General features: G+C 50.1%; 1 protein-coding gene across 1 annotated transcript; it reads right to left on the minus strand.

Moving 5' to 3' along the window:
* Positions 1 to 9,009: 9,009 nt before the first annotated feature.
* Positions 9,010 to 13,274, minus strand: LOC119266882. Its single transcript, XM_037548165.1, has 7 exons — positions 11,910 to 13,274; positions 10,889 to 10,928; positions 10,727 to 10,803; positions 10,267 to 10,361; positions 9,896 to 9,957; positions 9,707 to 9,814; positions 9,010 to 9,620 (listed from the first exon to the last, which is right to left on the minus strand). Exons 1-7 carry the CDS (start codon positions 12,490 to 12,492, stop codon positions 9,473 to 9,475), a joined length of 1,113 nt encoding a protein of 370 aa, XP_037404062.1. The 5' UTR covers positions 12,493 to 13,274; the 3' UTR covers positions 9,010 to 9,472.
* Between the last annotated feature and the right edge of the window lie 2,339 nt (positions 13,275 to 15,613).

The raw sequence follows: 15,613 nt of genomic DNA on the forward strand, positions 1-15,613 counted from the left end.
CGCCGCGCTGTGACGCGCATCCGCCGCGGCGCCGCCCTGCGCCAGCGCCGCGCACCTCGCCTGACCCATGTGTCTCGCGCCACAGGGCCCCAGGGGAGGTGGGAGGGGAACCCCGCCGCCACCGACGCCAGCCGGGCTTCGCCCGGTGGCGCCCTCCGGCGGCAGCGGGGAGGGGGGGGAGGCGGGGAGGGGGAGCTCGGGCGACGGCTAGGTTTTCGCCCTGCCGCCCGCGAGAGCGGCTCGGGCGACCCTTTATCATGCAGTCAGGTTCATCGAAGCCTATCTCGACGAATTTGATCAGACCCTCATAGCAGGCGACATCGTGGAAGCATTGCGCCGAGTGACGAGTGAGACGGTAGTAGGGTGCGACGCAAACCCCTGTCGCCGGGAAGGGGACGTATTTCACGACAGGACACTCGTCGAACAGGTCGCAGAGGAGAGTAATGCCGCGTGAGATATCAACCCAGCCCAGTGTGCTTGCTCCGACCACGATCTGCTTGGAGGTCGCATAAGCCCAGCGAGGCCTCCGATAAGCCCAGCGAGGAACATGTCTCTGGCGAGAAGACGTAGGCGTCGAACTGCCACTGCCAGGCGTCACCTTGGGCGGTCCAATTGCGATCGAGGAAGGCGACGGCGTAGTGCTCGCCGCCGCGCGGCAAGAGGCCAAGCTGATGGGATTTGACGTCCTCAACGCCGGGGGGCACCGGGAGGAGTTGCAGTGAGGGCGGCCCCACAGCGCCGCGGGCCGTGTAGACGAAGTGGTGGGTGGAGATCCGCCTCTCGCTGGGGAAGCTGAATCTGACGCGGAAGAGGACGAAGTGGTGGACGAACGCACCAATAGGGAAAGGAGGGACAAGTCATCGCTAGGCCAGATCATCAGTGGGCCTAGCCGTCGAGTGGTTATATGCCAGCCCCTGCGTTGGTGCGTGAGGCATGCGTATGGTGTGTGGTCACTCTGCTCTCTCACCTGTACTCCGAATCTTTCCTCTCCTGCAAGTAAAGCTGCCCTCCTTCTTCCTGCATCTCATCCCCTTTCCCTTCCGTGCGATCTGATCTTCATCGGGTCGTCACAACTGGTTATCAGAGCCATCTTGATTCCGGCCGATTTTTTTTCCACCGCTTTCGCCGATTGATCTGTAACATCCACTGCTCTGGGTGTTGAATTGCTTCGGCAAATCGACGCGAAATCCCAAGCGGGGTTAGATCAATCGAGCAGGTACGGCGCCATCGTCCAAGCCCTCTGCGCAGACCAAGCATATCCTCCTCGCCATGACGGAATCATAGGAGCAACTCAAGTCCATGCTCTCGTCCCTGCTCACCCGCTTCGACGAGAGCAAACTCGCCGGTGACAAGCAAGCGGAGGCGCAGATCGCCTTCAACAAGCAAGTCTCCGCCGATCTCGCCCACCTGCGCCGGCAAGTGGATCTGACGCAGGCCGACGTCGACGAGGTGCGCCAGCAGCGCGAGACCGCACCACCACCGCCCGCGACCTCGCCGCGCGGCCGCCCTCCAAGTACGCCACGGGGCGGCCCCCTAACCGGTGAATCCGCACGCACATCAACCTCGCCTCGTCAACAACGGACCGCCTCTTCTTCAACTTCGGCACGGAGGAGGCCCCGTCGACGGTCCACACCACGGCGACCCCGCTCAAGGCCACCACGATCCGGAGATGCTGTGGCACGAGGAGTATTTCACCAAGCCGCCCAAGCACGATTTCCCACGGTTCGACGGCTCAGCCCCGTACCTATGGATCGATCGTTGTGTCGCCTACTTCGAGCTGTACCGCGTCCCGCCACACAATTGGGTGACCACGGCGACGTTGTACATCGAGGGACAGGCAGCTCACTGGCTTCAGGCGTACCATCAAGCTCATCGCGCGCTCGGGTGGGACGCCTTCTGTGCGGCAATCCGTGAAGAATTTGGGGCGGACGAGTTTGAACTGGAGATGCATCAACTCCTGCAACTTCGGCAAACCAGCACGGTGGTGGAGTATCGAGCGGCGTTCGAAGCTCACATGTACCATCTACTCGCCCTCGACGCCTCGCTGAGCCCGCGCTTCTTCGTCACCCAGTTCCTCCTCGGGCTGCGGGACGACCTACGCGCTGCGGTACGTCTTCAGGCTCCGACCAGCATCACGCGTGCCTCGGTGCTGGCCTGTATCCAGGAGGAAGAAAACGACGCTTGTCGCCCGCGCCCTCGACTGATCCTTGCCGGGCGTCCCCCGCCACTGCCCGCCGCGATTACCCTGCGGCCACCAGCAGCGACAGCAGCGGCTCGGCCGGCGAACGACGAGTTCGCCCACGAGCGGCAACTCCGCGACTTCCGACGCGCCAACAGGCTCTGTTTCAAGTGCGGCGACCGATACTCCCGCGAGCACCGTTGCAAACAACAGACGCAGTTACTCACCATTCAAGTGGGCGACTACGGCGAGCTGCTCAGTGACGATGCGGTGCACGCACTCGACCTTCTGGACGCGCCTGTGCCGGAGCAACCCGCACCAGAGTGCTGCCTCATCTCCACACACGCGGTCTCTGGCGGGGACTCGCCGCACACCATCCTCCTTCGAGCTATGGTGGGGAATCAAGTGATGTTGCTGCTCGTGGACTCGGGCAGTACACACAGCTTCATATCTTAGGCGTTCGCGGAGCGGATCAAGGCAACAAGCACGCCCCTGCCACCCGTGGAGGTGCGTGTCGCCAATGGGGAGCGCCTGGTCTGCGACAACATGATTCCGGCTGTCCAGTGGTGGTGCCAGGGACACACTTTCAGCACGGACATGCGCCAGCTTGCGCTCGGGGCGTACGACGGCGTGCTGGGCATGGACTGGCTCGAGCAAAACAGTCCCATGAACTGTCACTGGTTGGAGAAGACCATCTCCTTCGCGCACCAGGGCGAGACCGTGACACTGCAAGGCGTTCGTCCCAAGGGCACCACTACCAATATCGACTACATCGAGCCGGACCAGTTCGCCAAGTGGCACGCCGGGAACAACATCTGGTACATGGCGGTCGTGGACTGGCGCGCGCCGAGCATGAACAAGGACAAGCCCCCTCCGCCAGCAGTGCAAGTGGGCCTCGACGACTTCGCCGACGTGTTTGGCGAATCCAAGAAGCTGCCACCACATCGGCAGTACGACCATGCGGTCACTCTAGTGGACGGCGCACCGTCGGCGAACGGGCGCCCGTATCGGTACTCGCCGCTGCAGAAGGACGAGATCGAACGCCAAGTCGAAGAGATGCTGCAATCCGGTGTCATCACCCACAGTGTGAGCCCCTTCGCGGCGCCAGTACTCCCCGTCAAGAAGAAGGACGGTACCTGGCGGTTCTGCATCGACTACAGGCGGCTCAACGACATCACCATCAAGAATCGGTTTCCCCTGCCGATCGTGGACGAGCTACTCGACGAACTCGCAGGCGCGACCTACTTCTCCAAACTCGACCTCCGCGCCGGCTACCACCAAATTCGTATGCGCGAGGAGGACGGGCACAAGACGGTGTTTAAAACCCACCACGAGCACTTTCAGTTCCGCGTCATGTCGTTCGGTCTGACGAACGCGCTGGTGACCTTCCAGTGTCTGATGAACACAATCTTCGGCAAGCACGCACGCAAGTTTGTCATCATCTTCATCGATGACATATTGGTCTTTAGCAGCACCTTGGAAGAGCACGTCGAGCACCTGTGGCAAGTGTTCGAGCTTCTTCGCCAGCATGAGCTGTTCGTCAAAGCCTCGAAGTGTTCCTTTGCGCAAGACATCATCGAATACCCGGGCCACATCATCTCCAAGGAGGGTGTAGCCACAGAGGCGGACAAGACGCAGGCGATGCTACGGTGGCCTACACCGACGACAGCCACCGAGCTCTCCGCGGCCTCACCGGCTACTACAGGAAGTTTGTCGCGCGCTATGGCATCATTGCCAAGCCGCTCACTAACTTACTGACGAAGAAAGGTTTCGAGTGGTCTGAACAAGCACAGGCTACTTTCGACTTACTCAAGCGCGCCATGGCGAGCATACCCGTTCTCACTCTGCCCGACTTCGACAAGCCGTTCGTCGTCGAGACAGACGCGTGCGACACTGGCATCGGCGCGGTGCTCGTCCAGGAGGGCCATCCGGTGGCATACTTCAGCAAGGCGTTGGGTACCTGCAATCAGAAGTTGTCGGCGTACGAGAAAGAATTTCTGGCAATGATGATGGCCGTCGAGAAATGGTGTGCCTATCTGCAGCGCGGACCGTTCACCATCCTTACAGATCATAAGAGCTTATCCAATTTGGGGGATCAACAACTGGAGACGGACCTGCAACGCAAGGCGATGTCCAAACTGGTGGGACTGCAGTTCATGTTTCAGTACAAGCACGGAGCAGAGAACGGCGCGGCCGATGCTCTGTCTCGGGTGGGCGCTGCGCTGAGCGTGGCCGCGCTCTCCCTCTGCCAACCGGCCTGGGTGCAGGAGGTCGCCAATTCTTACGCGACCGACGCCACCGCGCAAGAGATGCTCTCCCGCCTCGCCATTCACAGTCCAGACGAGGAGGGGTTTGAGCTGCACAAAGGGTTGATTCGCCGCGGCGACCGGCTCTGGATCGGCAGCAACACGGCGCTCCGAATCAAACTCATCAGCGCTTTCCACGACAACGTGGTGGGTGGCCACTCGGGCATCACCACCACTTACCAGCGTGTCAAGAAGCTCTTCCTCTGGCCTGGACAGAAGCGCGACGTCTCCGACCGCGATCGCGTCTTCACCAGCGCGCTCTGGCGCAAACTGTTCGCGGCCGCGGGCACCAAGCTGTTGTACTCTACGGCCTACCACCCCCCAGACGGGCGGATAAAGCGAGCGGGTCAACCAATGCATGGAGATGTACCTGCATTGCGCGATCCACGACGACCCCCATCACTGGCGCCGGTGGCTTCCGACTGCCGAGTTCTGGTACAACTCCTCCTTCCATGCATCCATTAACTACACCCCGTTCAAAGCACTGTATGGCACCGAGCCCAATTTGGGGGCAACGGTGCTCTGGGACGACAAGACGGCACCGGTCATCGACAATGAGCAGTGGGACTGGGGCGCGCACACGGCCCGCCTCCGTGCACAGTTGCTGCGAGCTCAATGCCGTTTCAAGAAGAAGGCGGACCGCCATCGCACGGAGCGAAGCTTCCAGGTCGGCGAGGACGTGCTGCTCAAACTACAGCCGTACGCGCAGTCCTCCGTCGTCAATCGACCCCGCGCCAAGCTAGCTTACAAGTTCTTCGGGCCATTCGAGGTGGAGGCCAAGATCAGGACACTCGCCTACAGGCTAATTCTGCCGCCGGACAACCGCATCCACAACGTCTTCCACGTCTCCCAGCTGAAGTCGTACACACCGAACTACGCGCCCGTCTTCACGGAGCTTCCCAAGCCGCCGGATTTGTCCACGGTCGAGATGGCGCCCGTGGAGATCCTCGACAGACGCATGGGCAAGCGCGGCAATGCGGCGCTGGTGCAACGTCAAGTACGCTGGAACTCTTCTTCGCCTTCGGCAACGACTTGGGAAGACTACGACACACTCAAGCTTCGTTTTCCGACAGCAGTGATCTGGCAAGGGGCGGCCGGAGCGCCAGGTGACGCTCCTTCTGAAGAAGGGGGAAATGTCACACCTGCACCTGCAAGTGCCACGGTGGACCTGATCAGCCAATAGGGAAAGGAGGGACAAGTCATCGCTAGGCCAGATCATCAGTGGGCCTAGCCGTCGAGTGGTTATATGCCAGCCCCTGCGTGGGCACGTGAGGCATGCGTATGGTGTGTGGTCACTCTGCTCTCTCACCTGTACTCTGAATCTTTCCTCTCCTGCAAGTAAAGCTGTCCTCCTTCTTCCTGCATCTCATCCCCTTTCCCTTCCGTGCGATCTGATCTTCATCGGGTCGTCACAGAGGGGTTGAAGGAAGCGGTGGTGATCCACGCCATGGATCTCTCCAGGGTTGACGGCGGCGCGGCGAGCTAGGGCACGGCCGCGGGGAATTGGATTGGCTTTCTCACTTGTTTTTTTTCCTTCTATAAGTTCAGTGTGTGGCAAACGCTTTTCTTTTCAAATTTTTCTTTTTGAGGAAATTTTCTTTTCAATTTTGGGCGAAGACCGAAGAGCGGCGGCAACTATAATTTCCAGTGCTAGCATCTGTAAAGTATCACCAAAATATGCATCTCCATTCACTATTGTAAGATGTTCTTTCTCCTTTCTGATTGAGATGTATGTAGACGAATTTTGACGTGATTGTTCATTCAATTCAATATATATGTAATCTATATTATAAAATATATTATATTTGTGAGCAGAGGGAGTTGCAGTTTAGATACTCCCTCCATTCACAAATATAAGATGTTCTAACTTTTGTCTGAATCAGGTGTTAGGTGTATATAGAGTATTGATATGTTTTAGTGTATTTGTTCATTTCTTTCACTTCGTATATAGTTCATATTAAGATATAAATTGTTACCCAAGGGCCAAGGGAGTGCCTATTATGATTGTTTCGATAACAAAGACACGCAAAAAATATTGACGGCTGAAACTCCCCTAGAAAATGTCTAAGGCCAACTCCAACACAGATGCTGAAACAAACGTGGATTTTGCTTTTTTTGTCTGTTTAGGTTGGCCAGCTAAACACCCAAGTATGGTTTCGTCCACCGGCCCGTAGGTGCGCCCAACCCAGAGGACGTATTTAACATTTGACGTCCAGATTTTTTTAATTAAAGAAATAATTAAACAACCCAGAAGTCCAGTCTAACATTAATAAAACCTAAAAACATCAAATAAGCCTAATCTACTTGTCCTTGTCCTCATCATCTTGGGTCATGTCGATGAACTACGACGCCGCTCATGGGAAAGGCCTGCTACCACATCGCCACACCGCTTGCGCCGCATCCAGCTGTGCGGCCGCCTGTTGTTGGGCCTCCTCCCGCTAGCTCCTAACCCCGATGAGGACCCAAGCCTCCTGGTCGTGCTTCCCTGGCTTGCCAGGATCCACTTCCATGGGATTGTTGTGTCAATGGGTCGTAGAGCGGTGGGGTGGCGGCTAGGGCTACATCTCGACTGGCCTGGGGCAGGAAGAGGAAGAGGGCTGGTCAAAGGGGAGCAAGTGGACTGGCCGAGCCCCCACCGCATGTGTGGCATTAAAAAGAATGTGCCAGACGAGTTTCTATGGCTGATGTGCGGGCCCCAACACAATGTGGGCTTAAAAATGGCGAGAGGGTGGTGGTTGGGTGGCCGACACGCGGGTCTAAGGTGGACACCGTGGACGCATAGCGCATACGTATCGTGTTCGTGTGAACGCAAATTGAACCTGAATTTAAAACAAAAATGCGTTTAGACGGGCACCAAGCAGACAAAATTTGCATTTGCTTCCACACGTTAGGCCGTGTTTTTGGCCTCAAGGACCCAAACGGACCAAACCAGATGAAAAATGAATGTATGCGTTGAAGCTGGCCTAAGCAATGGTTCGTCATTGCCCTGGCAATCCCTCTAGGACCTGCCCTCTTAGGCCATGAGTTAGGGTGGCATATGGATATATATGTCTCATGAGAAAAGGTAGTTTGAGGTGTCTACGCTGATTTTCTTTCTCCAATGTAAGCTATCATTAGTGGGTCTCATCAAAAAATAGAAAATAAAGACTCAATACACATGTATCTCTACTCTTCACTCTAACTTTTTTAGCTTTTTACACCGAACCACACTTTCTCTTTAAGCATCCACCTTCTGCAGAAAATCCCGCTTCCCCATCCGAACCTATTTTTTTCGACATCCAATCCTACATGGCATGCGAGGCATCAACAAAATCACTGACATGCACCCACCCACCAAACCTCTTTTCGGTCTGGCTCTTCAGCCCATCTCCGCTTCGCCTCACATGACAAATAGCAAACGGGGTCTACATCGACCATAATACACTAGAGTTTTACTTATAACTCAATCTCAATACCTAGGGATGTGAATGACACAATAAACGGCTCCGCAAGGCCCGTTTAGTTAGCTCGATGTTTATTCTTGTGAAAGAAAAACCTTTCTTTAATTGTTAGACCGATAGTTGATTTTTTTGAGGAAAACACCTTTTTAACTTTTGGACCGATAAGTGAATGAACTTACACGGACGCCGAGTAGATACTTATCCCTCAGCTTGATTTTACAGCCTCCAGCAACACATGACTCGAGCCCATCTCATGATACAATTTTTTTTTCAAAACGAAGGCAAAAGATTTGCCTCATCGATTAATTAAAAATAGAATTGCTTAGTTAATTAACAAAACATCAGGCGAAAACCGATACATATAGACCACGTGTGGACTACTCTCTAAGAAAGAAACTCCATGACCCCATGATCAACCTGACAACGCAGCAACCACAACCCTCGCACTTCTATGTCGCAAAGAAACCCCCAACAAAACCAAGGTTGAAGACAACAGACACCACCAAATCCACGGAGACGAGCCACTCTAAGATGGCGGTCGAAGAGGCTGAGAATTATCTATTAAGCAGCCACAGACGCTTTATCAAGGGCGTCACTTTTTTTGCCTATGCTCCTAAGAGCCTTCTTCACCTTCTTGATTTTGACCGTAGAAGAGCCTTCTTCACCTTCTTGATTTTGCCCGTAGAAGACTCCTCTGCTAGAAGGCAAGCAATTGCCTTGCCAGACACAGGGCTAGCTGCCTCCAGGGAGGCAAGCAAGCCACAAAGCTTTCTCTTGAACACCGCCTCATCAATACATGCCAACATATCTTCCCGGTCAAAGTCGGACGATCGGATGTACTTCAGCGCCTCAGATTGAGGTGCCAAAGCCCCTACCTCATCAACCTCGGCATCCACAGACGCTATCTTGTCTCTCATAGACACCACCGCGTGAACATCATCAGCCTGGTACCACCGACATGATGGACTCTGGCGCCTTCAGTTGCCCGCATGGCAGATACAATCTTATGATACAAGAAACAATTGAGTAAAACAACCGATACTTCATTTACCTACTACTAGGTACAACCAGGATTGAGATCTGGGGTTCTAATTGGAGTTTACTTAGAAGAGCACAACCCGCCACCAGTTTCTTCATGCACGCAAGCAGGAAGAAGGTACTAGCAAGTAGTAGCAACAACATATGTAGTACTACTACAGTTAGGTGTCTACTAGGTAGCAGCAACCAGCACCTTCACATAAGCTAGCATTATGCCCATAACCACGGCCGAAACCATAACTCAACACTCAATCTACCATAAGCTTATATGTTTCTACAGACATTCCATATCAGTAAGATACCGACTCCTTTACATCACGGTGGGAAGATGACACAACCACAGGCATCGATATCAGGTCCGTTGCTGCCAGAATTACTGGGCTTGAATTTCCGTTGCTGCTACTTGCCACGTTTATCCTTTGTATCGACCACGGCCCGTCATTGTTCACGGGTAGCTCTCATCCATCTCCTGTGAACTTGATACCAGTCCCAATGAAAGGACATCAATCTCAGTAGCAGCCACACCCATAAACTGTATTCTTTGCCTCGAATGGCTTCTCACGAGTTTCAGATGTTGCCTTTGATCTTTTTTGGTCGCTGGCATCTCCAAGCATCTTTTCTTTCGGTATCAGTGTTGATGGCACAATTTGCATGATGCTGAAACAATTGAACCAGGTACAAAATTAAAATCACTAAGGGCTCCGTTTAATAATAAAGAAGAGAGGCCACTCATTTTCTTGTACTTGTCCAAAGCTTGAATGACATCACTGATTTTGCTACGCATGGCTTCAACGGATGCTGAAGGATCACTCGGTGATCCGTGTAGAGCCAAGTCGAAATCTTCCAAAGCTCTAGGAAACAACAGACATTATGATCAGATATAAAGGTAAGTTTATTTCACAAACATATGCCTGGTTTCCTCATCTATATACCTTCGGCAAAAATCCACAGCCTTCGATGCAGCTTCACCTTGATCATTAGCATATTTTACCATCTGCATCACGATTTTATTAGGATTCAGTCACAATGGGAATTCATAACATCAATTTAATAATTGCCCAAGAATGCTGACGGTTCATAATTTGAAATCAAGCAATTGCTTTATAAACACGCTAGCACGGCTGCCTAAATAGTTTGGACAAATAAATGAAGAATCTGAAGCTTGTCAAAGAGAAGTTGTGTGCGTGGTCCAAAGAAACAGAAATAGAAACTTGACCACAAAGGGTTTATATCAAAGAGATAAGGATACACTCGTAACATGAAGCCCTGGACTATATCTGTGGGATACAATAACAGAACTTACTGGTCTGATACTGGAACGCAGAGATGATACTGGAGAAAACTGAAGTAATAATCTGTATGTGTTGTCAGTTGACCTCTCAATTTCCAAGCATTGATCTGCAATTGACCATACAGATGTGAATGTCCTGGTCATGACAGCCAATTTGCAAGAACATATATCTGCAGAGCTAATGATGCTATCACATGGGCTGCGCTTGCTTAAGATGTTCACCAAGAAAGTTACAGACATACATGTGAAGAGTGAAAGCACATAAAATTTACAAGCATATTATACTTGACATGGGCAAGCATTTAGAGTAATACTGCAGATTAAATTCAGAAGATATTAACAGATGATGCTAAGAAATTAATTACAGATCAACGGTCTAAACATGCACTTGGTGAATGTTGGCTGCACATCTAGTATGTCATAACCAAGACAAATAAAGATCATATATCAAGAAGTCAGGCTTATTAGTTACCAAGTTCTTGAAGCCAGTCTAGAGTCCGCAGCACTTGCACCACACACTGCTTTGCACTCAACCTGGCAACAGACATCCTACAGAAGCAGCAGCATAAACGAAATAGATATCATGCAAAAAATCAAATACTGGAACAGCTAAAATTAGCGATGTGTGAATTACCGCTTAGAGCACTTGTCCGCTGGATTATCCATGCCTGCCCCTGCAATAGTTTGAGACAACGAAACAGTTAGATAAAAAGGACGGCAAAAGAAAAATGTATACCTTATCAATTGAGTAATTTTATTGCCCCGTCAGCAGATAATGGATCAAAAAAATTGGAGGATACATCATTACATCATTGGATTGCTCTCATTTCTTCTAACGAATTATACCAGTGTGCCATAAACAGCATGCATAGCAAGACCATCCTGCAGTGGTAATATGGTGTCTGAGGATGTGCGCAGGTTGGTCAAGCACACATGGCCGAAACGACAAGCAACATGAGATGGAAAGACACTGGCCCTAGCAGATTGCTGTTATTAGTGGATTTTCATGATAGTTGTGGTATTTCATGCTGCATAAGCCACTTGAGGTTGTCTATATCCATGGATGCTTTAATTCGGTTCATGGAACAGATTTGAATTAGCAGCAACAAATCATTGTTTTTCCTGGTTGGTTGGAGGAATGGATGAGTCAGTTCATCATGCACAGCCTCAGTTATCATAAGCACTAAGTGCCGAACAAGTTAACTAGGTATGGGATCATCCCACAAAAAACAAAAAATGGCCTCATGATACACCTGGACTATCTTTGGCAATGTCAACAGCTATTTCATCTTGCATACTTGCACAATATGAAACTTAAGGTTACAGAATATATGATGTGTGTTCATGAACCCCGTGTTGCCTGCCTGTATAAGTGAGGTCTCCATAGTCCATACACAGGGTCCATGCTGGTAGCACATTTAGTAAGTATGGGCTGCAGCTTCATGCGTGTTTCTAACGCATCAACATGTATGAATCATAGCTAGATTTTAACATTAATGAAACCAGCTAAAAGTTAATGACCACGAACAGTCCAATGTCCATAGTGTCAATACCGAAACATTGTCCTAAGCACATATAACCAACAGACAACAAAGAATTCAAAAGATAAGACTGCGAGTTAAATTATTACATGGGCATAAAGGTAGAAGAAGCACCTGGGGTCATGTTGAGGTACTTGGGGAAGTCGCATGAAGAGTACATTGCAATGTGGTACGTGTACCGTCCAAGAGAGAACTGGACCATTGCTTCCACACCTGCCCTTTCCATGTCAACTGCGATGGCCCAGGCAGTCTCGTCGTCAGCATTCACCTTAGCCACCATGTAAAAAAGATCGTCATCACGCCTGCTCGGCAGCGGGGTATAGAAAATAAGTTTCTTCAAGTCCAGTTTTTGGGTCTCATCACACCACAGCCCAGGCAATACAGCAGAAAAACTTTGGTCAACTGAGATGTTAGCAACATCGACCGTGGAGCGGATCTCCCACTTGTCCCAGGAGAACTTCCTCTCCCACACAGTGGCTCTCCAACCTATACCGCTGGTCCTGACAACAGGGTCATCAAATTCTACCTCGATGAATTTGATGAGATCGCCGGAGCAGGCAACATTGCAATAATACTGAGGGGCGATCTCAGGGTGGCCATCCTCGTCGAGAAAGCTAACCCTTGATTCGGGGAACGGGATAAATTTGATGACAGGATTCCCGTCCAACAGGTTGCAAAGAAGGACAATGCCACGCATGAGCTCAACCCAGCCCAGTGAGCCTGCAACAGAATCTGCTGTGACATGCCATGTCGACAACACATGAGCCTCTCAGACTTGGTTAAGTGCCGCAACGACACCCCACGCCCGAGTTTCAGACGAGAAGACGTGCGCATGAAACCACCAATCAGAATCTTTGCCAAGACACTGGCGGTCGATGTAGGCGACGGCGTAGTGCTGGCCGTCGGCGCAGGGCAAGAGGCCGAACCCCGTTCTCCTGAAGACCGTGGAGCTGGGGTCCCGGTCCGGGAGCAGCTGCAGCGACTGCTTCCCTGCGGGGGCGGCTCTGTAGACGAAGTGGTGGATGGAGCCCCTGAATGAGAGGCAGAAGACGACGAAGGCGGCCGCGGCGCAGACGAGGGAGGGCGGCTCCTTCTCGTGGAAGACGGAGGGGTCGAGGCCGGGGCAGTTGAAGGTGAAGTAGGAGACGCCCGGCGGGTCGACGAGCCAGAAGGACACCTCCACGGCTTGGCCCTCGCTGGTCCGGCACTTGGCGGTGGTCTCGTTCCGGCGTTCCGAGAAACGCGGCTCCTCGCAGAGGAAGACCCAGTCGGGAAATCCGGAGGCGGCCGGAGTCGGCGGCTTTTGAGCCCATCAGGGTGGAGGGCTGGAAGGAAAGAGCGGGGAGCGCCATGGATCTTGATACCGAGGTCGGACGCAACAGGCTCTAGGGCAACAAATTTGGCGGGGAATCAGGTTGCCCGCCGAACACGGGATTGGTGGAATCCGGGGAAAGGTTGGTGATGGTGGCGATGTTACTTCAGGTACGGAGGCGACTCGGCGGGAGGTGCAGGCGTCGGCGGGAATCGCCGGTCGAGGACGGGGAACCCTTAAGACCCGTCAAAACTTGTTAAAATTCCAGTTTAGTCCAAAACCAAAACGGACTCCACTTATCCACTACGGCGCGGCACCTGGTGTCAAGCGAGCGCACGGCAGCGCACACAAATCCAACGGCTATTACTCCATCGCGCTGGATGATTGTAGGGAGAACGTTCGCTCCTTAAAATTGCCGTTTACTAAGCCTTTTTTCTTGGGACTATCTATTTAACATTTGACTGTTTTCCAATTGGATATCATTCAAATTTTCTGAGCAATGTTCTGTTGACATCTGTATTTGCCCAAAACCACTGATACTTCTCATTCCCACTAAACGGGTCAGGCTAAAAAAAAGACCCAGTTGTCAACTAAACCAAAAGAACAATAAAACCCCACGTGATCCCTCCCAGCAGCTTCCCTGTACCACACCTGACAACAAAAGGTAGAAGCAAAAGAGCCGTTAAACATCTCTGCTTGAAATTGCCTCCCAATAAACAAAACGGATATAATTTCCCTGGAATATCATCAAATCTCGCAGACTTTGTATTGGGGATAGCAGATTGAATAGAAACACTCTTATTGCATGCAAAATCACAGAAAAAACTAGCAGTCAATTGAATTATGAACAAACCAAAAGAAAAAAATAAACAGGGAAATAAAATGAAAGCTAAAGTAAAAAAGATGAAACTAACCAAATGAGAACTTGCTCAGTGAATGATTCTCACTGCCAAAAACTTCCACGGAAGCATGAATGTTTGCAAGAAAAGAAGATTGCAACACACAATTCAATACATCAACAATGAGAGACTCTGAACATTCAACAAAAATCTTAGGCTTCTCTTGATGTCTGGCCTGAACAAGATCCACAAGTTCATGAGCAAACTGTAAAAAAGAAAGAAAGAATAAAAGGAGTTAGAATACCACTAAATAACATATAATCAGTACGAATAAAAATAGTAGGAATTACAGTAGGACTACTACAGCAACAAACAATAACTAGGAAGAGCAATTACCTCAGAGCCAAAATGATCACCAAAATTTGACTCAACTCTTGTAGCAAATGGAACATCAGATGCATCAAAATCCATACTCTTACTCGCTGAAGATTTTTGAACAGAACCCTGAAACAATAGAGTGGTACATGAGAAATATAAAACTGAACCACACAGCACAAAGAAAAAAAAACAAGCAAAACTAACTAATCTGAAAACTAAATGAAGTACAAGCTCTCTTCAATGGCCTCTTTCCATAAGAGCGGCTATTGTTTCTGTCAAGCTCTGAAAACTGTTTAACTTTGTTACCTCTCCACGCAAGAATCCGAGTTTTCACATCAGAAAATTGAGTGAAGACCAAAATTAAGTGGCCATTGAAGCAGGGAAATAGAATAAACGGGAAATCAGTACACAGCTTCAGTTTCTACAAAAAACAAAAAGAGAAATGCATTACAAATACAGGACTGTAATAGTGCATTGGAGAAAATTTGGCAACCAATAGAGAAGATAACAAAATAAAGTGTAGAGAGAGATCAATATCAAAAAAGGACTAACCATGTTTCTTCTTCCAGCACATGATAACTTCCTCTTCAAACATTTCACTTTCTGAAAAAATTAGGATGACAACAATTTATAAGCCATCAGAAAAAAAACACTTAAAGTTAAACCAACAAAAACAAAAACACATACATGATCCATATAGAAGTCAAATAGAGATTTGTCAAGCCCTCCTAGAGACTTCCTGAAATAAAGTTAAAGTGAACATACACATAAATTTAAAAATGAAAAGAAATAGTTCAAATTAATTAAAACTAGGGAAGAAAAAGAAATAAATACCAAAGACATAGGATTAGAACCATCATCGCAAAATCGTTAGGCACAAACGGATCATTCAGAGAATCTGCACTCTCAAGAGAGAGACTAGTGGTACACCCTTGTGAGAAACTTTCCGCAGCCGCCCCATTGAAGCAAACCTAAAATAAAAAAGGCAAATGAAGCAGAACCAACACAAACACTACAAACAACAATCCCCAAACCTAGATCTAGAAGCTACAAAACCAACCAGATAGCTGAATATTAAACGCATGTACAAAACTTGAGACTGCAAGCCCTGCATGTCATACTTTAATTACAGTCTTCAACCACAAAAATTACAGTGAAATACTCGAGGAAAATACACTGTAAAACTCTAGAGAAATACATTGTAAGTCATACTGTAATTACAGTCCTCAAGCACACAAATTACAGTGTAATACTCTAGGGAAAATACAGTGTAAAAGTCTGGTGAATTA

This window comes from Triticum dicoccoides, chromosome 3A (assembly GCF_002162155.2).
Source record: "Triticum dicoccoides isolate Atlit2015 ecotype Zavitan chromosome 3A, WEW_v2.0, whole genome shotgun sequence".
Taxonomy (NCBI): domain Eukaryota; kingdom Viridiplantae; phylum Streptophyta; class Magnoliopsida; order Poales; family Poaceae; genus Triticum; species Triticum dicoccoides.

Coding starts and splice junctions, on each gene's coding strand:
- LOC119266882 (XM_037548165.1), bottom strand. CDS start 12,492: ATGCGTGGCATTGTCCTTCTTTGCAACCTGTTGGACGGGAATCCTGTC. Junction 9,815..9,895: donor GCTGTGGATTTTTGCCGAAG/GTATATAGATGA, acceptor GTTGTTTCCTAG/AGCTTTGGAAGATTTCGACT. Junction 9,621..9,706: donor GTCATTCAAGCTTTGGACAA/GTACAAGAAAAT, acceptor CAATTGTTTCAG/CATCATGCAAATTGTGCCAT.